General features: G+C 57.9%; 6 protein-coding genes across 6 annotated transcripts; 5 read left to right on the top strand and 1 right to left on the bottom strand.

Moving 5' to 3' along the window:
• Positions 1-1,945: 1,945 nt before the first annotated feature.
• Positions 1,946-4,683, top strand: B0H18DRAFT_1117811 (uncharacterized protein; the record flags this gene model as incomplete). Its single annotated transcript, XM_048033656.1, has 6 exons — positions 1,946-2,182; positions 2,268-2,367; positions 2,433-3,083; positions 3,135-3,272; positions 3,330-4,039; positions 4,066-4,683. The coding sequence occupies 6 exons, from the start codon at positions 1,946-1,948 to the stop codon at positions 4,681-4,683; spliced, it is 2,454 nt and encodes an 817-aa protein (XP_047894842.1).
• A 541-nt stretch (positions 4,684-5,224) lies between these two features.
• B0H18DRAFT_874561 (Endonuclease/exonuclease/phosphatase) lies at positions 5,225-6,988 on the top strand (the record flags this gene model as incomplete). The annotated part of the gene is made up of 1 exon (XM_048040361.1): positions 5,225-6,988. The coding sequence occupies one exon, from the start codon at positions 5,225-5,227 to the stop codon at positions 6,986-6,988; it is 1,764 nt and encodes a 587-aa protein (XP_047894841.1).
• A 4,560-nt stretch (positions 6,989-11,548) lies between these two features.
• Positions 11,549-12,968, top strand: B0H18DRAFT_999706 (uncharacterized protein; the record flags this gene model as incomplete). The annotated part of the gene is made up of 7 exons (XM_048045584.1): positions 11,549-11,680; positions 11,705-11,781; positions 11,803-11,869; positions 11,900-12,022; positions 12,044-12,058; positions 12,083-12,387; positions 12,409-12,968. Coding segments are annotated over 7 exons (1,002 nt in total), but the record flags the coding sequence as incomplete, so codon positions are not given.
• Positions 12,969-16,342: 3,374 nt separating this feature from the next.
• On the bottom strand, positions 16,343-16,834 carry B0H18DRAFT_953862 (uncharacterized protein; the record flags this gene model as incomplete). Its single annotated transcript, XM_048042224.1, has 1 exon — positions 16,343-16,834. The coding sequence occupies one exon, from the start codon at positions 16,832-16,834 to the stop codon at positions 16,343-16,345; it is 492 nt and encodes a 163-aa protein (XP_047894839.1).
• Positions 16,835-18,997: 2,163 nt separating this feature from the next.
• B0H18DRAFT_999701 (uncharacterized protein) lies at positions 18,998-19,756 on the top strand. Its single transcript, XM_048045583.1, has one exon. The coding sequence runs from the start codon at positions 19,010-19,012 to the stop codon at positions 19,331-19,333; it is 324 nt and encodes a 107-aa protein (XP_047894838.1). The 5' UTR covers positions 18,998-19,009; the 3' UTR covers positions 19,334-19,756.
• Positions 19,757-20,446: 690 nt separating this feature from the next.
• B0H18DRAFT_953861 (uncharacterized protein) lies at positions 20,447-23,359 on the top strand (the record flags this gene model as incomplete). Its single annotated transcript, XM_048042223.1, has 12 exons — positions 20,447-20,810; positions 20,868-21,017; positions 21,068-21,256; positions 21,316-21,423; positions 21,472-21,594; positions 21,656-21,864; positions 21,911-22,285; positions 22,343-22,567; positions 22,600-22,794; positions 22,841-22,914; positions 22,966-23,091; positions 23,140-23,359. 12 exons carry the CDS (start codon positions 20,447-20,449, stop codon positions 23,357-23,359), a joined length of 2,358 nt encoding a protein of 785 aa, XP_047894837.1.
• Between the last annotated feature and the right edge of the window lie 3,317 nt (positions 23,360-26,676).

Genomic DNA, 26,676 nt, shown 5'->3' with positions numbered 1-26,676 from the left:
CGGGTCCCAACCTCATGGTCCAGACTCACACGTGACGAGAGTCATATCCACACCCAACTCTATACCTTTCTACCGCATAACCCGCCGCCCCACCGCCTCCTCGCGCACGACCCCGTATTATGCGACAGCGCTGAAAGCCCGTATGAGTTCGACTCCGAGGACGACCGCCCATGAAACACGGCGGAAGGAGGTGTATGAAATGACGGGCCATTGTGAACCCTACCGGCCGATAAAGCGCGGTAGACACGGAGAGACAGACGCACGCGGGGCGACCCAAATATAGAAATCGATCAGAGTTGACTAATGTACAGTACTCCCCCGAACGATCTGACACACACAATGCGCCACACATCATGGCGCGCCTATGAACATCCCGACATCGCAAAACTCTGCCGTCGACGAGGGAAGCAGCAACCTGCCCAGCATAACTATACTCAGATAAGATGAAGCACTCAGTCCAAGAAGGACCGGTAAGACCCTGAAGATGCTGGGTGAAAGAATTATTAGGATCACCCGGTATGTCTTGTCACTACCATACTAGCCGAGCTGCCATAGTGCCAGGACGCTGAAAGACAGCGCCAACGCGGAGCCCAGGCAAAGGCTGTGATAGAAGATGTCCCAATGCGAACAGGAACCACGCAACGAATAAGGCACTACACGGCCATATCCTCACACGCCCAGCCGTGTTACATACGTTCACACTAAGTAAACTCTGATAGAGCTAACACTACCAGGTACGGGATAGATGGACACCGCGTCTCACGAGGCCGTCACCACCATGCAGCACGACAGCGCAACACAAGTTCCGACTCTAACGACACGAAAGAGGACACTCTCTGTGCACAAGCGAAGCCCATGCACGAGGAGGAAATCGGACGTCCCGAAAGGCTGAAAAACCGACGTCATAGATGGAGTCCGGTGACAGGTACCGCCAAGCGCACTAGCTGTCCGGAAGAGACCGCGGAGACGACGGCCCAAACCACACAACCAAGCAAGTAGCGCGTTCTAAGAAGCCGATCAAACGATCAAACGAACAAAATACAGACGCCGCGGAGATCGCAGACCCGTCAAAATCGAGCGGAGCGACTAGCACCACTCTGGACCGGACGTACCGAAACAGGACATAATCCCCTCACCCGCCTAGGTAGAGAACACGCGATCCCACGCAAGCCGAATATATCTCGTACAAAACCCACGACGCGAACGTCGCCGAGGCACCAACGAGCTGCGTCACCATGCAAGCCTCCACCGGTGCGGAAATACGACATCTATCCATAAAGAGCGGACCCTGGACTAGACGAAGCGCGACTGAAAGCGAAAGAACACTCCCGGCCCGCAAACAGAGATGGTCCGACACGCAAGTGACAGAGATTTACTGCGCTGTATGAGTAAGGAAAGATCAGTAGAACACACTCCGGGCGGTAGGGACACCCACAGAATGTATTCCAGTCGACTGACATCGCTCCAGTTCCCTGCAGACAATGAACATACCGGGCGGAGACCTAGCTAATGTGGCCTTCCCCTCCTACGCCCTCAGGGAAGCAAGACACCCGGAAACGATGCCGGCACTGAGCCCCCGTGAAACAGAGCGCCACCACTAACCTCCCGCCTACCGCACGGGAACGACTCATCGCGCCCGCCAGGAACGAAACAACGTAAACGAGAGCGCTGACACGAACGTCAAACGGACCCGACCAAAGAACCATGGTAGGTTAGCGACGCACCGTCCTAACTCCTACGAGACGAGGAGACGACAAACCAATAGTCTGACAACCGCGAGAATGGAGCCCTAGATGGGCATTCCCTCACCATCACAGCATCCTGACAACTGCGAGAACGGCATGCGCCATGAGCCCGCCATGAGGATAAAAGGACCCTGGGGCTACGCTCACAGCCATCCCAGAATCCTCAGATATCTGACAACTCCTGTCGACTTTCTGCCATCATGCACCAGCCTTCCCGCCCCGTCTCCCCAACCTTGACTCCTAACAATGGGACTGCTAATGCGACCGACGATTGTAAAACCCTACCTGATCCCTACATCGAACGTCTGCGCGCCGCCTCCCTCGTCAAGTCCCCCAACAACGCGTCAACGCCGAGCCCCTCTCCTCTGGCACCCCCAACCCCTGGGACTCCCCCAGAGTCGCCTCGCCGCCGAGCCTTACGGGTGTCTCCTACGCAGGTATGGCGTCCCGTCCTGCGACGCCTCCGGCTCTCCTCGCACTGAAGAAGGCGAACGCGAAGGCCGCTGCACCGACGAAACATAGCGACGCGGCCGAACGCGAGGGGCCCCCACTGCGGAGTCTACCCAGATGCAACCGGAGGTCATAAACGTCGACGCCACGACCACTGAGGTGACAATAAAAGGTACGCATACCGCGCCCCCTTTTTTTGCGCATGCCGTCTGAGACTCAACTGACGTACCTTCGAAGAGGAGGAAGACCTCGAACTGAACGCTCTGGCCTTACGACGCACCCGCTCTGACAAGCAACAGATAGTGGCAAAGGTAAAGAACAAAAAGCAACGATCGAAAAAGAGCGCGAAGGCCGCAGGCAAAGCACCAGCGAGTGTAGGGAAGGGGCTGCCAAGCTCGGTGGTGCCAGCCGCTGCAGTCGTCCAGACGCCTGACCCTCCTCAGCGCTCGACTAGCGACATGCGCAAGCGGCGCCGGGTCTCCACGGACGTTGACGGGGACTATGCGGGGACCGGAGCGACGACTCGCACCCAAGACGCACCCTTGACGACTGACCCCGAAAAGCAGACTCGGTACGTGGTTGACATCGGGGAAATGATGGGCTTCCCGCGCTACGAGGCGTCCCCGGGCCTCGACGACGACCGCGACGACCCACCGGCGACCACCACCTCCGACGTCGACATGCGGGACCCTGAAATCTATGGGCGGCCCATCAGTTTAGACTATGAGTCCGGCGCGACGAGACGTGACGACGACCGGCCGAGCTTTCCTTACGCTCGTCGAGCGTCGGACGGATCCTACTCGACACGCATCATCTACCCGGACGACTCCCGTCGCGAGCACCAATACCTAAGTCGTACCACGGCCCTCCACGAGGGCGACGTTGAAGGTGTGTAGCTACAAATGCGTAACTCTACCCAAATCCTCATCCCACGGACAGATCTATACGAGAATGCGAGCGCCTTTGCATACCCGCCGGCACCTGAGCAAGCGGGTCCGTCGAGGATCGAGACGTCCAGTGAGCCTCCCCGGCGCAGGGCAGGCCCGCGTAGCACCACACCTGAAGATGTCGATATGAGTGCGTACATAGCTGTACGACAGGGCGACGCGAACTCACCCACACTCTACGCATTAGGCCGACAGATGCTGGAAATCGAGGCAGCCAGTAGGGCGCCGCGCTCCGTGTCTAGCCGACCCATTCCCCTCTCACCCGCACCCGCCCCGCCTGCCCAGACACGAGAGGAAGAAGACGCTCGCTTCGGGCCCCGCAGGCCGCGCTCACCCTCGGTACTCCACCCGCACCCCGTCCATTACGCCCCGGGCCCGTTCCCGAACTTCCCTGCTCCCGCAGGACCCATACAGCCCCTCGCGCCAGCACCAGGAGCGTCACAACCAATCACGATGACGCGCACGCCTCCCGAAGGCTGGCCGCGCATCCAGGGCGCGGATTTTGACCTGGCATACCGGAACGTGGCGCCCTCGCAAGCAGACGAATGGCGGAAGGCGACGGACCACCACGTCTTCATCCACTTCCCGGGGCGCGGAGCGCACGACAAAGGGAACTTCGGTAGACTCTGTACTGCGGACAACATCCTACGTATCTCCCTCGCTATACCGACTGCTAGCATCACCCAACCTATCGCCGCCGTGCCGCCTACGAAGCCCAACTCCAGCCCAACGTACTACCGCGTCGGGAACCTAACCATTGAACAACGGGACCGCTTGCTACGCGAGGGATGGGTCTCTACCGCCGAGGGAACTTTCGGCGTCGTCTCATCTGACTCTGTCCCACCCACCTTCCTAGCCTCCTTCCGGCACCCTGAACGGCTGTGCGTACCGCCGACGGTAGATGGACTGAAGGAGAGTTCCAGAAGGGGATGATGAGTCCTGACCTCTACCAATACGTTCGCGCACTCCTAACCATCGACATCCGTACGGGCGGAAGATGGCGTCACCTCACGATAGGGGAGGCACATCGCTGCATCATAGACTCGGTCTGGGTCAAGTTGATCTCCATCCGGGACTCGCGCGACGACGAGGAAGAACCGATCGCGTTCCTCTACATGGAATCGCCGACCGCCGACGCTACCGAATGGCTCTGCTTCCGCGAACGCATACGCGGCTTCACGTTCGGCAGCCCGTATGCTGGCCCTCCCGAGTTGGTCACCCGCGTCTTCTACTGCTTATTCTGTCATTCTATAGACCATCCCACGCATGCATGCACGGTCCCGACGACCCCCGGATGGAATGGGCCCTCCCTTGCGGACGTCCGTGAAGCCCTAGCAACCGATCGCCGGTCGCAGAACCAGGACCAACAAGGCCGAGGAGGCAGAGGCGGACGCGGTGGCAGAGGCGGCCGTGGACGAGGAAACGGCCGTGGTCGTCGCGGTGGAGCGCCAACTAACGAGCAGCAGCGCGCAAGTTTGCTCGGCGTCCTGAGCCATCCCCCGAGTCTACGCACCGCTGCCGATATACCTATGACTCTCTGATCACGTACGCATACAATGAACGATATAGCTCCCCTCGATGACCCGCGCCTCTTGCCCTTACAATGGTACCTCCGTTAAATCTTGTATTCTCCACCGAAATATATATACGCTTACCACGGTTAACCTCGTACCGTCCCTGTGAGACCAACGTGTACCCTTTCTACCTGACCCTTCCAAAACGCACACAGAGAACCCGGGCCCAAATCTACTGACCGTTCTCGGGACAGGAAAGCTTGGACTTCTCTGCTGAGCGATGCTACTGCTACCAACGGGTACTCTTAGACTTACCCAGGCTGAGAGGCCGAGCTGCCTAGACAGCATGTCACCTGAGGGAGCCAGGAGCGCTCCCCGCCCCTAGTGGATCGTTGTAGCTAGGACGCGTACACCAACGGCGACAAACTACACATTAAATACTCCGACGGATGACTACACGACAACCGGCACCACTCTCCTCTGCCCAAGAGAGGCCAACGTGTCCCCCGCCCGCGCTGAAATCAATGACCGGGTAGAGGAACCCAGCGACGGGGCTGCTCTCAGTGGTATGTGCACACCGACCAACAGTGCCCAGGGAAACACAGAGAGCCGAGTACCGAACAACCCTGGAAGGGATGCTCCGATAGTAGAGCATCCCGTACGGGCGGGACGAATTGTCCCGTCCGGGAAAAAGACGAAAGCTAGTCTACATATCGGAAGCCTCAACCTCAACGGTAGAGGTTCCCTGAACGGCCCTAGAGACCAGAAATGGAATGCCGTGAACCAGCTCCTCCGAGAGGAGAAACTGGGCGTCCTCTGCCTCCAAGAGACGCACCTGGATGAAACACACATAAATACGATACAGAGTCTCTATGGGAGACGAATCCGGATTTGGAACTCGGGCTCAGAGTCCACGACATCCTCCCAAGGGGTGGCAGTAGTCCTAAACCGAGAGATAGTCGACATTTCGAATGTCGTCTTCAAGGAAATAATTCCTGGCCGGGCGGTAACCCTGACCATGCACTGGCACGCCGAGCGATCGATCACGATCCTCAATGTATATGCCCCTAACTCAATGACTGATAATGCAGCTTTTTGGCGTCGCCTTCTAAGCATGGCTGAGAAAGACCGGTTCAACAAACCTGACGTCATGACCGGAGACTTCAACCTGGTCGAGGAAGCCATTGACAGGCTGCCAGCAAAAGAAGACTACGCACCCGCGGTCGACGCCTTAAGAGACCTCATCAGGTACTTTGACCTATACAATGGGTGGAGACTATCAGAACCGAACAAGAAAGACTACTCATATCCGCAACGAGGCAGCGTATCGCGTTCTAGAATTGACCGCATATGTGCGGCGGAATCCCTAGTCCGCACCTCGCATACATGGGACATCAAGACCACGGCTGTACAAACAGACCACCGGCTCATCAGCACCAAACTCAACACCGCTAACACCCCCTTCATAGGCAAGGGTAGATGGTCGATGCCTACACATCTTATTGAGGATAACGAATTCATGGATGAGATGAGGACCCTAGGCAAAAGCGTGATGAAGGAAATGAGGACAGCCTGCAACAACGAAGCAGCCCTACACAGCTCACCCATCCAACGGCTTCATCGACTGTTCAAGGAGGAAGTCCGGAAACGCGCTAGAGAACACTTAAAAAAGAAATCCCCGAGATTGCAGACCGAACTGAAGAGACTACGCGACCATGTTCAAGAGATAGAAAGCCGGAACACATACCAATCATCGAGCGAGCTACAAAACGACTCGGCCGTCCTCCATAACCGAATTTGCGACCTTGAAAAGAAGCGACACGCTCTCTCAAAGCTCACGACCACCGCAAGATACGTCCTTAATGCCGAGCGGGTGACGAAATACTGGTCGGAAGTCAACCGCGAGAAGAAGCCGAGAGATATCATATACAACCTACGGATTCCAGAAACGACCCCACCACAATTTGTGAACAGGTCTAACAAAATGGCGAAACTAGCAAGGGACTACCACGAGCGCGCTCAGTCTGTCGACATACCTGGCTTCTCAGCGGACCTTCAAGCCGCGGAAATTAGGCGGATCCTGGCCGGGGTTAGACAGACACTAGACGGTGGGGATCTAACCGTCCTGCAAACCGGAATCTATAAAGATGAGGTCAAAAGAGCGCTCAAGAAATCACAATCTGGACGCGCACCGGGTGTAACGGATATTCCCGTTACGGTATGTCTTACCTTATATGTTTGTCTTTGTTTGCTCGAGGACTCGTATGGCGCGCCAGTGCACCTACGAGTCCTCAGCCTTTACCTCGTCACCGCCTTTGTATGCAATCTGTAGACAGTACCTCTTGAATAGAGACTGGGTGCAGCGCATACGAGGCACGACGAGTAAGGCGCCTCACACTTTTTTGCGCTCCAGAAAAGCTTCTATCTCTCTGGGGACTATCTACTCTAGGCAACAAACTCTCGAACCTCGAAATTTGACATCAACAAACTCTATGCTACTTTGATCATCCTCTGGCCAACTCGACAACTCGACAAGATGTCCGAGTCGACCAACACCCCGTCCGCACCTTCGCGAGGCAGCCGCGGGTCCCACAGTGGAACCCGCAGCAAGCTGAAGGCGTTGCGTGCGGAAGTCCGAGCAAAGCTCGCCGCAAGTCAAGAGCGGATCAACAAAGCCCTCGAGGAATCCAAGCAACTCGAGGCCGAACTGCTGGCAACGGTCGACGCCGCTCTGTCCGAGGCCAGCAGCCGCAGTCGGTCTTCTCGCACGAAGACCACCCGGACTGAGTCCTCTCACCGCGAGGACTCAGCCGGAGCCCTCACAGAGCAGGCGCCGTCCGACCGTGAGGTCGAACAGGCACCGCGCACTGAGCGGCTCGAGCCCAATGTCGAGCCCGCTCAAAACCGCCCGGAGACCGACTCTCCACCTGCTTCGACCCAGCCGATGAAGCTCGGCACCACTCTGAGGAGTGGTGAGCGCGCCGAGCTCGACAACGTAGCCGTAGTCGAGCTCGTGCCTGGATTGAACGAGCAGCACCAGGAGCTGACTCGCATCAGCACCCGGGAGGGCATAGGCACACAGTACTACAGTAGTACTGTGTGCAGTGGGAACGAGCCCACGCGTGTAGATACGCTCGTCGCGTGTTCAGAGATGAGCCGCGACACAAAAAATATATATTCGTTGTCGAATGACGTGCGCGCCATGTCGAGCAACTTGCTCGACGCGACGCGCGACGCGCTCGACCCTACGGGCGTCGAGCGTCACGGGTCCGTGGCGAGCGCCCTGAGTGCTAGCGCTCACCGCACTGCACTCGACCGCCACCACCGACTCCACGTCCTCGACCACTACCACTCTCTGGGCAGCCACCTCGAGCGCCCGTCTGGCGAACCAGACACGCGCGCGGCCCCAACGCGAGTGCGAACTCGCGTTCGCGAATGGCTGGCTGACCTACCGCCAGTCCAGTCAGTGGCGACCGACGACCTGGTACCTCACGGTACCAGATCGCCAATTCCTCCCTCCCCGGCTCCTCACCTCACCCCTCTCGACTCGCGTCTTGACTCTGGCAACCAATACCGCGGCTCTGGCGACACGCAACCCAGCCGCGCGACCCAGGACTTGAACACTGCGCGTTCAAGCCCAGCGCCGAGCTGCAAGACCGAGCGGACCACGAGGAACGCGGATCGTGGAGGCGGCGAGGAAATCCCGAAGGAACGAGAAGGGTGCGAGGAAGGCACGAAGGGAGAGAGGGAGGAAGGGTGCGGGGCGAGCAGGGAAAGCGAGCAGGAAGACTCGCAAGTCGAAGGTACGCCCATGCTGGACGTACCCACCTCGCCTCCGCCTGTGCCAGTACCCCCGCCAGCGTGCGTATCGATGAACACGGAGTTCGTCGAGCGTACCGCTGGTCACGGAACCAGGTACGACTGCGAAGTCGTACCTTCCGCTCCGCAAGATAGCACGACTGTGCTACGGGACGACCTCGCAGTCGTACCGTCCATCTCGCAAAGCGACACAGTGGACGCGCAGCAGTGCACGTCCAACGTGTCCCATTTGTCCATCACCGATCCATGGAGAGCGAGTACGCCGAGCTTGATGCTCGACGTACACGCTACCGACCAGCACGAAGGGTCGAGAACTGAAGGTACGCCCCTGATGGACGTACCCATCTCGACATCCTTCTTGTCCGGGGTCGAGCCCGCTCTTCAAGAGAGCACACCCTTCAATTCGCGAGGCGGCACGATGGACATGCCGCGATGCATGCCCAACGTGCCCAATTGGACCTCGACTGCATGCGATGCAGCGTGTACGTCTAGCTCGTCGCTCGACGTACACGGCGTTCGTGATCACCATCCGCCGCATGATACTGACAACTCGTCGGGTAGCCATACTGCGCGACCAGCGGCGCATCAAGAAGGACTGCACGTCCTTGCAGAAGTGCAGGCCTCCGACAGTGTCAGCACAGCTGAACCTCCCTTGGTTCAGCTGGCCGAGCCATGGAGCGACCCCGACGATCTCTCCCGCAACGCGCTCGATCCCGCAAGTTTTCTGGCGAGCGACCCTCAGTGCGCAGCTGAACCATCCACGGTTCAACTGGCAGATTCCCCGGACGAACTCGTCTACGACCGCCAATCGCCTGGTCACGACGTCGACGCAGAAGGCTGCCGAACCGTCACGCATGCGACCCAGGACGCACGTATCGCCCCAACGGACGTGCGACAGAGCGACCGTCCATGCGCAGCCGAACCGCGCGCGGTTCAACTGCTAGACTCCATGGACGATTCCGACTTCGACACCTCCAGCAGCCACCAGCCGCGCGCGAACACCATTCAAGAAGACTTGCACTTCCTGTCGGAAGTGCAAGCCTCTGGTCTCTTCGAGAAAGCTCAGCTGGTCGCGGTTCAGCTGGCAAGCCCGCGAGACGACCTCGACCGGCTGGACGAAGCTGCGGACCTCGCTCACATTCAGAGCAGCAACCCATTGCGCTTCAACTCGGTGCAGGACTGCCGCATCGCCCCGACGGACGTGCGGCCGAGCAATCGCTCGTGCGCAGCTGAACCGTACGCGGTTCAACTGGCGGGTCCTACGAACGATCTCGACCTCAACCTCGACCTCTCCAGCCACCACTACCCCCCTACTCGCGACCCCGGCGCCCCGGCGAGCGCGCAGATCGAAGCTCGCGTATTCCCAACGAATGCGCGAGCTCGAGATCGCGACTTGATTGCTGCACTACCGTTAGTGCAGCAGCCGGCGCTTACGGACCCCGACACGCCAGAACGGTGTCCCGACCGTCAACCCGACGAGAACTTCACAGTTCTCGGCGAGGGCTCACTCCTAGGGGACCCCACCCAACATCCTATCGACCTCCCCGCGGCCCCCGACACCCATGGCGACTACGACAGGCCCATCGAGTCGGAGACCGCGAGCACACCCCGGAGGTCGCGCGCAGGACGAACGAAGGATCAGGACGGGGATGAGGGAGACGTCGATGAGGTCGTGGAGGCAGGAGAGGCAGACGGGAAGATTCCGGTAGACGGAGGAGAGGGGGAAGGGTGCAGGGCAAGCACAGAGGACGAACGAGTCGAGCGGGATAGCTCGACGACAGGTACGTCTCCTTTAGGCGTACCTAATTCGCCCCTACCACCATCTCCGGCCCCCCTACCACCATCTGTGACGACCACGACAACCAATGCGGTTGTCGTGGCAGCCACCACGTACGACGAGGGCACGGATGACCCAGGAGGCGACCTACAGGTCGCACCTGGCACAGCCAGGCAACGCGGTACGATCGGCGAGCGAGCGAGCTCATCCGATGTATCCAACACGGTCACGACTCATGCACAGACGTCGGGCCTCTCGACCGACGTCTATGCTAAGGAGTTCGGCGGCGACTCGGACGGCGAGTACCTCGCGGTACTCGCCCCGCCACCATCACCTACTGTACTACTACCAGCGTCGATCGCGACCACCCGGAAGGTCGTCGCAATCGACGGTGGTCCGCCCACATCACAAAGCGACAGCGTAGTCGCATCAGCAGCCATGCATGGCGGTGCGTTCGGAACGCATACTACATGCACTACCGACTCGCCCCGCCTCGTCACGACTGGTGCGGCACTGCCATCGAGCTCTATGCTCGATGTAGGTGCTGCTGAACATCCTCTTAAGGAGGAGTGCGAGTACCTCAGGGAACTCGCACACCCACTGGATTCGCACTCAGAGCATACGGCAGACGGACATGATTGTCCGACTGCCAAGGGCGAGTACCATGAGGTACTCGCCAACTCATCTTCTTTGGTTGCAGTGCCACCGCCGTGTCGCGCTGGGACGAAACATTCAATCGTCGTGAACGAACGTCAGGATGGGAAAGCGGATGAGCCCCAGTCGGTAGATCGCGAGCAGTCGACCGAGACGTCTACCATGGTAGACGTACGACAGGCTGCACCCGAGAACGAATGGCGACCGACGGGACGCTACGTGCTACCAGCACGTCGCGCCCACGGGCAGCACCTCGAAGACCGACGTGGACTGGCCGCGGATTACGGCGACGAACACCACGCCAAGTACCGCGAGGTACTTGACACATTCAGCAAACAAGACCAGTACCTGCTGCCGAGCACATCCAAGACGGATGTGCTGCCTTCTTCCCCGGACCCAGCGCAGTCAAATGAAGGGACGGGGACTGACGAGGTCACGTCGGTAGTTCCAGGGCAAGGGACCATTGACGAGGACGAATCCTCGTCCTCGCGGGTACAATTACCTGGACCGTGTGGTGTGGCGGGTGCATCCGGCTTACTGGGTGATGTGCCCGCATCGAATGACGCGACGACCAGGGCGTCGTCGCGCGCCCGTAAGAAGGAACAGCCAGCGCGAGGGCTGGACTCATTGGACTCAGCACAGGGAGGAGCTACCTCCGCCACGAGGGGGGACACCCTCCTGAGAGGGGAAGGGAGCGGGGCCTCAAGCGGCCACCGCTTGTTCCACACCACCACCAGTACATCACACCGAGATGTACTGGCCTCGGATCCGGCAGTGATATGGACGCCAAGCCGTGAGCTTGACGTACAGGCTATCCATGGGGACTCGACACGAAGGTCAGCTACTCGCACATCGAGCCAGGGACTCAATGTGCAGTACACTTCACGAGTGGCCAGTACATCACATAGTGTTGTACTGGGATCGGACGCAGTCACGGGCCGTACATCCAGCGTTGAGCTCGATGTACGAGCTTCACGTCGAACATCGAGACAGGTACCACCTGTACCACGTGTGTCGAGCGATCGACTCGACGTACAGAATACAGGTGACCGTCGCAGCCATGACCTTACTCGGGAAGCTAGTACCTCGCGCCGCGACGTACCAGCATTGAACCGAGTACCGACTGCACCGAATCAGCCAGTGACTGTTGACGTGAGTCAATGGCCCATGGACAAGGTGCTGCGTGAGGAGTGCTTCACCCTCCTTGCAGACCAACTTGACCTCGACCTCGACGAGGCTGAGTTTGCGGCGAGTGCTGGCGAGTGGGACATTTGGGCTCACTGCAAGAGGTCAGCACTTAGCTGTGGGCATGCCATCGAGGAGATGTCCCCGCGACCGAGGACATATTCTCGTGCAGCTCGTCGAGCATGGGACCACTTCCAGAGGGAGCTGGAAGTGGTTCCACTCGAGTTCGACCCTCGACTCATTGCACCACTTCCTATGGAGATGGTGCGACATTGGGCCTACAACAAGCTGGGATGGTTTGTTGTACCACCTCGCAGTCGACCTCAGGATGACTCCGACTGGTACAACTCCTCTGATGAGGAGCCCCGTACCACAACTCGCGAGGATTACTCTGACCATGTTGAGTCAGAGTATCTCTCCGAGTCTGAGCATCATAGCTCGTGGGATTCTTCGGATCCAGGTTCTGAGGGGACAAACTCAGTAGTAGTCTCTGACTACTATGAGCAGTCCGAGATGGAGGATACCTATAGTTCTTCTGCACTATCTGCTGAAGATGAGGGTAACTCCGAAGATGCAGACTACTACTCAGAATCCGAGTAGTAGTCTACATGACGGTTGCACAACTTGGTCAAGTTGTGTATGACAATGGTGAACGGTCATGTCTGCTCACTGACGCGAAGTAGCTTGTCGCTGTCTACAGTTCGACATCACCTTTGTCTTGTCGCTACCACCGTTGGGTTGTTGCGTATATGTTTCCTTTCTTTCCTTTTTCTCTCTGTTTCTCTGGTTATCACTGGGACCCGTGGTCGTGTCCAGTGGGGGAGGGTGTAACGGATATTCCCGTTACGGTATGTCTTACCTTATATGTTTGTCTTTGTTTGCTCGAGGACTCGTATGGCGCGCCAGTGCACCTACGAGTCCTCAGCCTTTACCTCGTCACCGCCTTTGTATGCAATCTGTAGACAGTACCTCTTGAATAGAGACTGGGTGCAGCGCATACGAGGCACGACGAGTAAGGCGCCTCACACCGGGCCTGGATGGGATCCCGTACGAGTTTTGGAAGTCCCTTATGAGTGACAGCACGGAAGGAGAGGCCTTCAATAGCCTTGACTACTTAACAGAAAGGTGATAGACGGGAAATTGCGAACTACAGACCTATTACGCTCCTGAACTCAGACTACAAAGTCTACACCCGAGCCCTGACGTCGAGGCTGGGAGAGGTCGCAACCAAGCTCATACACCCTGACCAGGCGGGCTTCGTGCCGGGACGTCATATTGAGGACCAAACACAGACCTGCCGAGTCCTGGTCGACTATGCTGAAGCTACCGAAGAAGATGGTATTATAGTCGCCTTAGACCAAGAAAAAGCATATGACAAGATAGATCATGCGTACCTGTGGAAGACCTTGGAAGCTTTTGGCCTACCTGCGAGTTTCATTAAGAAAGTCCGCGAGCTATACTCGACGGCGAAAACGAGAGTCATAGTGAACGGAGAGACCAGTGCGTTCTTCGACGTCGTACGAGGAGTGAGACAGGGCGACCCTCTCTCATGCCTATTATTCGACATAGCAATCGAGCCACTAGCAATTTTGCTACGCACCTCCAGCCTAAAAGGCTTCCAAATCCCAGGTGCGGCCGATAGACTGATTACGAAGCTATTTGCGGACGATACGTCCACCTTCCTATCGAAACACGATAGCTGGACCGACCTATGGGATATCCTGAGCCGCTGGTGCATGGCTTCAAGAGCCAAATTCAATGACGGGAAGACCGAGGTAGTACCGGTGGGCTCACCTGAATACAGACAGTCCGTAGTCTCCACACGCCGACTGAACCCTGACCTGGTCTCGTCAGGGACCATTCCCCTGAACGTGCATGTAGCCACGGAGGGCGAACCAGTCCGAATCCTAGGCGCCTGGATCGGAAACAATGTAGAACAGACTGCAGTGTGGACCCCGGCACTCACGAAAATCAGACAATTCCTGAAGCGATGGGGACAATGCAGACCCTCAATGATAGGACAAAGACACATCATTCAGATGGGCCCAGGAGGAATCTCTCAGTACCTTGCGGTAGTTCAGGGTATGCCAAAATCAGTCGAAGCAGAACTGAAGAAGATTATACGCACATTTATATGGAACTCGGAGGGAATACCACCAGTTAATACGGCCACCTTGTACCGCCCGGTCCGTGAGGGGGGCTTAGGCCTGCTGGATATAGAGGCACGAAACGATGCAATCGATCTAATGTGGGTAAAACGTTACCTAACCCTGACGAATGACAGACCTGTCTGGGCTTTCGCTATGGACGCTATTATTAATAAGCACGCAAAGAAGGATACTGGAGTAATCAGGCCAAAGGCGCAAATAAACACTTACCTGCAGAGCTGGGACCCGTCGTTGAGCGCACGCTCCGGCCTACCACTATACATACGGCGAATGTTGAGTGCGGGGAAACGCTTAGGTGTACACCTTGAAGCAATAAAGGTTGACACGTCCCTAAAGAGGGAACTGCCGGCTTGGTACCACATCGGTGCGACCAAAGCACTCCGTAGAATAAATAACACAAAAATTAGCGATTGTCTACGGGAGACCCACGGAGTGATAGTAATCTCGGACTTACTTGAGGCTACCCGGTCGACCTGCGGGGACCAGCCTACCACACGATATACGGAGTGGGAGGACAATGACTGCGCCTGTCCAGAATGCCAGTCCTCCCGGCAAAAAGGATGCACTCACCCCGCTACTTGCAGGCTTGCAGCCTTCCGAATCCTTAGCGAAATCCTACCTAAGTGGAACCCCCTGATCCCGGACGTCACAGACGGGCTTACCCTGACTAGGCGACGAATGGAGCGAAATGAAGAAGCGGCCTTGGACAAAGGCGATGTACTCGTATTCAACCCGTCGGTCACGTCCAGAGGGGGCATATCGGAGACCTTCCGTGTCTTCGTCCACCCAAGTACTCTCACAGAACCCCCGGCGATCAGGCGACGCCCCGGAATCGCAGTCCCGGAGGAGTCCACAACGGTGATGCTTTTCCGGCCCACAGAGAACCCTGATGCGCCGGACCCTGTCTCCCGCGCCGACCGGAGCACCTATGCGGCCTATTTCGGCCCCAATGACGAGCGGAACATACTGGTCACCCCGACTGCAGACCCGAATACCGACGTGACCGAGCCGGGGGCCCTTTTGGCTGCAATGTGTGCTGCCGAGCGAACACCTCTGGACGCACCACTAAATTTCCTGAGCACGGACAGCGTGTTGCCCACACTAATTTTCGACAAGACACCGCTGTGGGAGGAGAAGGGCTGGATCGGCGCCCCCCTTGCGAAATACCTGAGGCCGTTTATTAACCACCTCCGCCGGAGATGCGCACCCACCACCTTTGGCAGAATAACCGGAGAGGATGAGTGGCAAACCCTGGAGAAAGCGCGTCAGGACGCCTCGATGGCTCGACCGCAAACCTTCCATAAGGCTAACCCACCGGTGACGCGACCGAAAAGAACACAAAAGCCACACAAAAACCCAACCGTGAGGTCGAGCAGTGGTATGCGAGGCCTCTGCGTCTATGAGATGTACGGGGGACTGTACAGTGGTCTAGGTAAGAAGGAGGAGGACGGACAAGACTCCGAACGACGTGGGAGAGCTTCGAAGATATCGAAGACTGTTCGAAGACGAGGGCTAAGCCTCGAAGGTAGGAGGGAGAGTTTCGACAAACGTGTCGAACGAGCGGCGACAAGGAAGGCGAGCGACGGCAGGAGAAGAAGTGTAGAGCCTCTCGGGGCTACTACGAGCTGGCGAACGTACTGGCGAACTGACTGACTGACTTCGAACGTACTGACTGACCGGCGAACTTGCTGACTTCGAACGTACTGGCTGACTGACGAACCTCGCCGGTGCGAGGTGAGATTGAGAGGGTAAGGGGGTCTCTCATCAGGAAAAACACTTTGGACGCCCAACAGATTGGCCAATTTCCAAACCTTCCTTAACCTGGCCAAACATGTCTGAGGGCTGTCAAAAAGATGTTTGCCTTAACTCCAATATGTCTCAATAGCATTCTGGAGCCTGTGTCCGCTCTCCAGCATGTTTTGCCAGTCATAGCAGGCTGTCAGGCCATTCCAGACTTTCAAATATCTTAATCAATCATTGCACCCAACAATGTATCAGAAGCTATTTGTAAACGAGCAATATATTTGTGTTATGACTATGTACACTATTTGCAACCCCCATAATGCTAAGGCTCTGCTCGAGGTCATCCACACGCCTCCGTATCCTTGTCCGCAAGCTCCCAACAATCCATCCAGAGTCCCTTGCCCCGTTCCTTCACCTCCTTGGTCCACACGTACCCCTGCTCGTCCACACACTTCAGAGTCGCACTATGACCTGATGCCTCACCCTGCCGCGTGTCGATGCCCCACGCGCGGAGTGCGCGGAAGACATTGTCGAGGCTGTTCCCGTGTCCTGGATGAGATGCTGCTCGGGTGTTGTCGACGAATGCCTCGCGGGATGTGTCGCGGCTGACGTCGCCCGCGCTGTCGACGCAGCAGTATATCCAATTGTGGGCGACGTCGAACAGGGTGCAGACGGCAGAATGATAATGCTCGCCCTCCTCCGCACGGTCGCAGATCTGCGGGGAGGCGTGATGTTGAACACGTCCTCCAGATGGATTGTCGTGCGGTTCGCAACGTCCACGATGGTATCGAAAACTACCTGGCCCGCGCCGAACCCCGTTCGCCCGGTCCATGCTGCGCGCGCAATCCCGGTGGTCCTCCTCCACCTCGTTAGCCTTGCACTTCCGCAATCGGAATTCATCCCGCTCGCCCACATCGGCCTGGTTGTCAGTTCCGCCGTCTTGTGCGCACGTCTCAGCCAGTCGAGGCAGACGTGGGCGAGCGAGTGAATGGGTGGACGGACGAGTGGACGGGAGAACTAGCGAGTGGACGTACGAGCGAGTGCGGACGGGCGAGTTGCTGTGCGGCCGGACAGATAGACAGGCGGGCAGAGGGATTGACGAGCCGGCGGGCGAGTCAGTGAGTGAAACCTCGGAAAAATGGGCGAACGAGCGCATGGACGGGCCAGCGAGTGAGTCGATGAGCCGGCGATCGAGCGGTCGAGCGAGCGGACAGGCGGACGGGCGGGTGAGCAAGTGGGCCGGTGGGAGCGCGAACAGACGAGAGAATGGGCGTGCAGGAGGAGTTGGGGGGTCGGTGCTGAGGATGGTGGGATTGATCATGATGGTGGCCTCGACCCGGCTTGCGAACTAGTCAGAGGAGAGAATTGAAGATCGCTGGCGTGAACGACTGCGGCCCTGCGCGAGAGCCCGCCCTGGCTGTCATCCAGTCCTACGTCTAAGCCCATTCGAGCGGGCGATGCTGCGCGTGTGGGTGGTCGTCCAGTCAGCACGGGAAGCACGCCGGCCAGCGGCCGGCTGGACGAGTCAGCGAGCGGACGAATGTGTGAATGGGCGAACGAGGGAGAGGACGGACGGACGGAAGGACGAGCGAGTAGGCGTGCGAGCGAGTGCGGAGTCTCGGACGGGCGAGTTACTGGGTGACTGGACACTGCACAGACGAGCGGGTGAACGAGACGAGCAGGTGAACGGGGAAGTGAGCGGGCAGGACAGGCGGATTGACGGGCGGGCAGGCGGGCGGATAAGTGAGTGAGACCGTGGCGAGTGGGCGAACGAGCGGATGGACAGGCCGGCGGGCGAGTGGATGGGCCGGCGATCGGGCGAGCACATGGGCGGCGGAGCGGGCGAGCGAGTGGGTGAGCGGGCGAGCCAATCTGAGCCAATCAAGGTACATGCAACAACCGGGGCGCACCTTTGGTTTCCGAACCTTTGCGCTCGCTCCAATCTCCCTCTTCCCCGACTCGCCCTGCACGTTCAAGTTCCACCCACCCTCTCTCTCCTCCTTCCGCGTTCGTTTTCTTGTGACCAGGAGAAGGCGCGGGATCCTTAACGCATGGGAGTCGGTCATGGTGGTTGGTAGTAGCAGCGGCGTGAGTTGGGTACGACGAGAGTCCAGCAAGTGCGCACGCAGACGGGCGGATCAACGCGCGTGGAGACGGGCGGGCGAGTGTGAACAAACGGTCGAGATGGCGCGCGAGCCAGGCAGATGGGTCGACGCGCGAGTAGTGGGCGGGCACGCGAGTTTGGACTTGGTTTGGACCGGGTTTGGACGGTCGTCGAGAGCAGCGCGCCAGGCTCAGGCGCTAAAGACTTGACGCGCCAGAACTCAGAGTCACACTGCCGGTATGTACTTACCTCTGTCCTCACGCTCACTCGCTTCGTTGAAAAGAATTTCCCAGTCTTGTCCCGCCGTCTCGCGCCCACCCGCCCACTCTCACTCGCCCTCGCTCGCCCGTCTGTTCTTTCCAGCCTTCCCTCGCCCTACCGCTAGACTTGCCAGGTTGCCTGCTTGCTCGTCCGCTCGCTCATCCGTGCTTCGCCCGCCCGCCTTCCCTCACTCCGTGCAGAGCATGGGTCATGCGAACCCGTGGGGTACCGAGTACGGTCCTAGTCACAGTAAATCGCAAAAACTTGAACACTGGACGCACCTGCTGTGTTGCCACCTCGCGGACGACAACGACGCACCAGAGGCATTCGTGCCGTCACACAGCCAACCTCCCACTCCCGCTCGCGTGCCCATTCTTGCTCACGCGCTTGCCTTCTCGCTTTCCCGCTCGCTTTCCCCGTTCTCGTCCGCCCGCGCTCGCCTTCTCACTACCTCGCTCGCTCACCCGCTCTTTCCTGTCCGCCCGTCTCGCCCGCCCGCACCCTCACCATCACCCTGTCTTGCCCGCCCGTTCTGCGGTCTGCGCGCTCTCGCGGTTGCCTACGAGGATGTCGATGGCGACAACTTCGAAGTTCAGGGCAACGGCTTCGAGCGCGTCTCCAGGTCTGGGTCACTTAGTCGCGATGACTAGTGACGGTGATAACAACGCTCCCGCTCTGTCCCACGCTGACGTCGGTATCGCCGTCGAGGGTACTACCGACGCTGCTGGCGGCGCTGCTGACATCGTCCTGACGGAGCCCGGTCTTTCCACCGTCGTTCCACGGTTCGCGCATCGTATTCTAGGGTACGCACAACTACTCGATCGACTCATCACCCGCCCGCTCTCGCCCGTCTCACTCGTCTCACCCGCTCGCCTGCTTGGCGCTCGCTCACTTGCCCGCCCCGCTCGTCTGCCTACTCACGCCCTGGCTAGCTCGTTCGCATGCCCACTCTCCCCTCTTCGCTAGCTCGCCCTCCCTTCTGCTCTCGCAGCTCGCTTGCTCGCCCATCGATGACACTCTGCTGGACGAGCATCTCAGAAGGATGGACCACACGTCAGCTCGAATGCCGGACGTACGGAAGTGAACAGCGCGGACGACGTACCACAGTGCACGCATTCACGCACGCTGGACGCGTGTCGCATTGACACGAGCACACGCGGTCAGGCGGAGAGCACCACGTACGTACTGGGACGGGAAGGGCGGGATGGCTCGGGATCCGGAGGGCGAGAACGTGGACCAGGGGATGTGGTGTCAGGCTGTGCGCCCATCGGTCGACACAGACGTATGCATTTCACTGAAGTGTACTCGACCAGGACAGACACGCGGAGATGTGCGTCGGGACCACCTGTCGTAGGATCCGCTTTTGGGTTCGCAATGCATTGCGAACCCAAATAAGGTAAGTGATGACAACTGAAAGCTCCCACGAGCTACGGAGCGCCCGGCAGGCGACGGTACGGAGGCCGATCGCGAGCACACTGGACGGATGCTCAGTGCTCAGTACGCAGGCACGGCCAACAGATGATTGGTGAACCCCACGCGCATTAGTACAGACCAACGGCCATGCCGGGCATTCCGTGCACAACACACGCCGACCGTGGGCAGGCGGACTACTGGATGGGTGAGTGTGTTGGCGAGTGGATGAGCAGGCGAGAGGATAGGAAACGAGGGAGAGGGTGCACATAGTGCATGGACTGGAACAACGCACAGACCAGCACAGCTGACGAACGAAAGGTGCACTTGAGGGAAAGAAGGGTCACTTTCAGTAGAGTTAGCGCTGTGTATGTTATGTTACCCGAATGCATATTATTTGACAGACATCACGTATTGCCACGTAATGACTTGTTTTTGAACCTCCAGCTCAACCATAACTCTCGGTCAACATATCTACGCACTCTTGAAGAGCCTGGGCCAGCAATTGTCGGAGCGTGTTTGAATCACGCTTCGCGAAGTCAGACGTGTTCCGCGCATCTCCGTATCGCCAACCCGCAATGTTTTCACTATCGGTTGCGGAATCACTCAAGTGATTCCACCTGCTGTGACAAGTCTGTCTCCTTGCATCCCTTGTAGCCAACTCACAGCATGTCTCAGCGCGAAACAAGGTCCACGAAGAAGCCCGCTGTGTCCGTCCCGACCAAGGCGACCTCGAGCAAAAAACCGGCAGCCAGACGAGGTTCACCAACGCAGGCTTCCTCGAGCAAGCATGACGCCTCGGAACCAAAGCCCCTGCCCAGCAAGAATGCGGCCTCGAGCGCAAAGCCCCCGTCTGGCAAAGGCGGGTCGACCGGAGCAACCCCACTAACCTATCAGCAAAGCCTCAAATTGATGAAGGACGTGCTCAAGGTGCAGCGCCCTGATCTGGCTCCCAAGGAGCTGGATGTAATGGCTAGGTCGATGGTTGCGGCTGCGAACAAGAAGGGCAAAGCTGAGAAGGATCGTTGGGACAGTGAGTCTTCACAGAATAGCGGTAATGGTGGAATATGGCACACTGACATTTCTGTAGCTATACAGGCCAACAGTGCCGCCATGATAGATGAAGAACACGAAGGCAATATCGACATGTTGGGGGAGAGTGGGCAGGATGGCGGAGAGTCCACCGGGGAGGGCAGCGAAGTTGCAGTCAGGCGCAAGACCAAAGGAAAGGCGAAGGAAGGTGAGTCATCGTAGTATGTCAGCTCAGCCACCGCTCGTCAACGGCTATAGGAGCCTCCTCTTCGAAGTCAAGACCGACGGCCAAGCCGCGCAAGAGGAAGGCCATCGATTCTGAAAAGGAGAGCAGTGATGACGAGTCGGCTGCGGAGCCTGCCAACAAGAAGAAACCAAAGACCAACACGGTAGAGATTGACTCACCAGAAGCTGCTGAGCCGGAGGAGGGTGACACAATTGTGCTGAGTGAGTTGCATAACTCTGTCCCACACGCAGAGCTCAAGACGTACCGTTTCCATATACAGGGCAACCGGCTGCAGAGAAAGATGAGATTGAGGAACCCCGTGGTGCGAGGGCTCGCAAGCAAGGACAAAGTATCTCCAATGAGGAGAAAGCGCTTACCGATCGACTTGGTATGTGGCTATACGAGTAAGCCTCAACACAGCCTAACACTTGGATAGGTGCAACGACTAGGAGAGCCAAGCCCGTGGGTCCTGTCCGGAGTGTCCTGCAGGGTGGAAGCAGGGAAGGGGTTCTCAAGAGGAAGGGTGGCCGATTCAACGTGCCGTTGTCGGATGCTGAAGGTAAGTCCATGATGCACAGGTTCTCAACGAATCAAAGCCCCACTAATGGGCTGTTCATGAGATCCGGTCGGTAGCCCTCAGCCCTCTGGAGAGATTGACAGCGCGTCTGCCGGCGAACCGCCGGCGACGGTGAGTAAGGTCAAAGACGGGGCATCTGGCAGCTTGGACGATGGCTCCGGCGATGATAGCTCCTCTTACCAGCCCGAAGTTGAAGAGCACGAGGACGCCAGTGACGAGGATCAGTTGGATGAACTTGACGGAGCTGACGATGTAAGCATTTTTGAATGGCGGAATCTAGACTAACCAAATCTTGTAGCTCATCATACAGACGATCGACAATGCGGACTCGAAGAACAAAGGCAAGGCCAAGGTGCAGAAAACCAGTACCAGGACCAAGGACGTCACATCGACGCAGCTGCAGGACGTCAAGGACGTCAAGGACGTCAAGGAGCTGTTCGTGAAAGAGCCTGTCAAGAGCTTCCTGCACAAAGCAATGCAAGAGCTGCGGGTCTACATCGCCCTCGAGAATGCGTGGCCGCGCTTGAAAGGCACCAGCATGGAGAAGCTCACCATCCCGATCAACATCATGAACGACCTTCAAATCCTGCAGAAGTACCAGACGGATGAGTTCCAAAAGGACTTCGCCCCGCTGTGGTCGGATGAGAAGATCCAAGCGAAGATGGGCAGATATGTGAGTGTTTCGCGTCAGCTATCCCATGCTAATGATAATTTGGTTTCCATGTCTCAGGTCTACAGGGCGGCGGCGCAAATCCGACAAGAACTGAAGCAGAAAGCAAAGCGTGTCGTGGAGAAGGAGTTGTTGTCCATCAAGATCTCGGACACCGGGTTGGATGTGGTGAGTCGTACGGCGAAGCTGCAGAAGGCGAAGGAGGCACGCATCAGGTTCCTGAAGCAAAACAATACCTTCCACTACGGGAACGTGGAGCTGCCGGATCCCGGCGTGGACCCTTCGGTACGTGCATCACTGATCAGTCTTTTTCCTAGCTAGCTAACTTGCAACAGCTATGGGAAACCCCCGACCTCGACACACCATTCCACAGCATCGTCATTGCTGAGGTGATGGCCCGTCAGTGGTGGGTTGGGCAGCATCCAGAGGCTCTCCGCAGTGAGAACCGAGAGCGGTTCGACCTTGATGTCATGCCGCCGTCGAGCAACATGATTGCCTTGACGTGCAGTGCAGTGAGTGCCGGAATATTCCATTGACTCACTTCTAACACACTGTTAGATCTTGGTAGCCCTGGATGAATCTCTGAAGGGCAACTCAACCGTCGCCTTCGAGGAGAAGACTTATGCGGCCGAGTACATCCCCTTGCAATGGGGTCTTGCTGACGCTGACACTCAGTTTCTTAGGTTCGATCGCTTGTTTGCAGGCATCGAGAAGCTCCGTCGACATGCAGACCCCAATAGCCGTGCCTATAATGAGGGTGTCGCCGCACTCGTTGAGTCCTTGAATGACACCCTGGTCACTAACATCAGGTAAGTGGTCAGCTTCCGACTCTGCTAGTGTTAACAGCCATCTGTCAGGGCCTTCGCGGGGATTGCTCAAAGCTCGGCCCCGAAGCAAACCGGCAAGAGTGTCGATGTGGACGATGGCATTGACTTGGGGCTGGTGATCGGCCGATGGAGCAAGGGCAAGGCTGCCGCTGCGACACCGACCACGGCATCCACCGCAGCTGCCGACCAGGAAGCGGGTCCTTCGACCCAGCGTAATCCTCCCACCGCGACCAAGGGCAAGAAAGCCTGAGGGCAGCGGGCGTGAGGTGATTGCAAATATGGGTATGGTCCCGTCTTGTCTGGTGGGCTTATTCACTGATCATTTGCAGGTTGCGCGTGGGGCGTGTACTTCCGTTCTCACATTGGATCCAAGCCTCCAAGCCGGTGATATACCTGTCTGTCTCGATGCTCTCACAGCTTGTATGTACTACTCATCGTCCGTCGCTCACATATGTACTACGTATCATTTGTCGCTCACAATACTGTAGCTGTGCTTTTCTTCCTTCACAACCAGCAAATCGATTTATAGCTCACATTGTACAACACGCACTGGATGTAGGATATTAGCATAGCTTCGACGGGCTGTATGTTGTATGTCAATGGATATGATTTCTATGCTGCAATACGCCGAATGCAATGGCCCGAATTGGAATTGATGTGGTCTGTTGAGAGATTAGCATAATGCTCTCAGAGAAGTTGAAGAGCTGCCAGAATATGGGCCATACGGCTGGCGTTCCCAACCTGTAAGAAAGATAGTAAAGAGCTATCAGAGATGTCACTGAGCAATAGTGCTCTCTATATATCGAGGGACTTGTCTTGAGCTGTTGTCGACATCTTGAATAGATATGGATCTCTTCAAGAGGCATTCAAGAGCTCTTGGACATCTCGCCAACGTCTTGGGGTTTTGGGCGGTTTTCCCTGATGCTGAGATTCGAAGGGAACAAGTCCCAGAGTATATACAGGAAAATACGGTCCGAAGACCAAGAGAGCCAAGAGAAATCCAAGAAATGATGAATGAGAGTGATAAGGAAAATAGCCAATCGGAGACTGTCACAACGCTCGACCCGGACCTACTAACACATGAGAGAACCCAACTCGGCCTTCCGCAAGTTCCGAATAACGGGCGACCGTCCCCGAACGGTGAAGGTCATAACCGGAGCCGGTGACAGTCCTCGAAGATATGAGACAGCCGCAGGAGTTTGCCTGGCTTACACGAACATGCCGCACCTCGACCCAACTTCCGAAGCGTATGCTGCCCGCTACTACCGCCTCCTAGAGGTCCTCAAGACCGAGGGACTTGTCGAGCCGCGATACGATGCCAACAGTCCCGGAGAGTGGCTGGCTTGGGCCCACGGAGTCCGTTGGATGATCGTACGTGCCTCCGGACATTGACTATCCTTCGAACCATCGTACCGACCTTCGAACAGCGCTTCTTGTTCGAGTCCCGTAGCCGGGCTATCCTGCTAGCGAACGATACGCTTCCTGCTCCCAGGTCGTTCCCCGAGATTGACGAGTTGATGCGTTACCTTGACGAGGTCTTCCACCGCGATGGCAACCAGGGAGATATCCTAGGTTCGCCCTACCCTACGATCGTGTAACGGATATTCCCGTTACGGTATATCTTACATTACATATTTGTCCTTGTTTGCTCCAGGACTCGTATGGCGCGCCGGCGCACCTACGAGTCCTGAGCCTTTACCTCGTCACCGCTTTGTATGCACTCTGTAGACAGATCTCCTTGAATAGAGACTGGGTGCAGCGCATACGAGGCACGACGAGTGAGGCGCCTTACACTTTTTTGCGCTCCAGAAAAGCTTCTACTCTGGGGATTCTCTACTCTAGGCAACAACCTCTCGAAACTCAAACTCTATGCTCTATCAAACCCTCTAGTCGACCCAGGAAGACCTTGACAAGATGTCTGGATCGATAACCAACCCCTCCGAAGCAACTCGGAGCAGCCGCGGAACCCGAAGTGGAACCCGCAGCAAGCTCAAGGCGTTGCGAGCGGAGATCAAGTCCAAGCTCGCCGCGAGCCAAGAGCGGCTCGAGCAAACACTCGCCGAAGCCGCGGCGAGTCAGCAGCGGATTAATGCTGCGCTCGAGGAGTCCAATCAGACCCGCAAGGATCTGATGGACGCCGTCGACGAGGCACTGTCGGCGGCGAGCAGCAGCAGTCGCAGCCGTTCATCGCGTGCACAGACCGCTCGAACTGAGTCCTCCGACCAGGAGAACTCAGCCGGAGCACCCACGGAGCAGGCGCCGTCCGACCGTGAGGTCGAACATGCACTGAGCACTGAGCAGCCTGAGTCCGCCGTTGGGCCTGCTCAGAGCCACCCGGAAGCATCCCGGGCTGCTCCAGCCCAAGTAGCGAAACCGGGCACCATCCCGAAGGATGGTGCACGCGCCGAGGTCGATGGCAGGCCCGTTGCCGACCAACCCGAACTGAGCGAGTGGTACGTCGAGACGACGCATCTCCAGACTCGGGAGGGTATAGGGACACAGTACTACGGTAGTACTGTGTACAGTGGGAACGAGCCCACGCATGTAGATACGGCCGTCACGCGCTCAGAGATGAGCCGCGACACAAAACATATATTTTCGTCGTCAAATGACGTGCGCGCCATGTCGAGCGGCTTGCTCGACGCGACGCGCGACGCGCTCGACCCTACGGGCGTTGAGCGTCACGAGTTCGTAGCGAGCGCCCTGAGTGCTAGCGCTCACCGCACTGCGCTCGACCGCCACCACCGACTCTTCGTCCTCGACCCCTCCCACTCTCTGGGCAGCCACCTCGAGCGCCCGTCTGGCGAACCAGACGCGCGCGCCGTCCCAACACGAGTGCGAACTCGTGTTTGCGACTGGCTGGCTGACTTATCCTCAGTCCAGTCAGTGGCGACCGACGACCTGGTACCTCACGGTACCAGATCGCCACTTCCTTCCTCCCCGGCTCCTCGCCTCTCTCCTATCGTCTCGCACCTTGACTTGAGAGGCCTTCCTCTCGAGTCTAGGACTCTGGCAACCCCTACCGCGGCTCTGGCGACACGCAACCCAGCTGCGAGACCCAGGACTTGAACACCGCGCGTTCAAGTCCAGCGCCGAGCAGCAAGACCGAGCGGACCACGGCGAACGCGGAGCGAGGAGAGGGCAAGGGGGACGAGGAGGAGACGGAGACGGAGGTGAGGGACTATGAGCAGACAGAAAAGGAGGAGGAGGAAGGGTTCGACGAGGAAAGCAAGCACGAGCACCCAGGCTCGACGCTCAAAGGTACGTCCCTACCGGACGTGCCCTCGCCGCCAGCCCTCCCTATGCCCGTGCCAACAGCCGTATCGACGACCGCGAAGGTCGTCGTGCGCCCCGCTAGCCACGCAGATCGCACGCACGGGTCCGGGTACAACCTACAGGTTATACCGGACCGTACGCACGGCGACTCGGTGGACGTGCAGAATTGCACGTCTGACGTGCCTTGCATCTTCATGGACGCGCCCAGAGCCGTAGCGACAAACGGAACGCTTGTCGTGTGCACTGGGAATCACGAAAGTGGCACTTCCGTCCCCGGGTACGACTGCGAAG

The sequence above is a fragment of the Fomitopsis serialis genome (assembly GCF_022376445.1).
Source record: "Fomitopsis serialis strain Sig1Antser10 chromosome Unknown B0H18scaffold_23, whole genome shotgun sequence".
NCBI classification, from domain to species: Eukaryota; Fungi; Basidiomycota; class Agaricomycetes; order Polyporales; family Fomitopsidaceae; genus Fomitopsis; species Fomitopsis serialis.
This window is presented reverse-complemented; position numbering and strand designations above follow the sequence as displayed.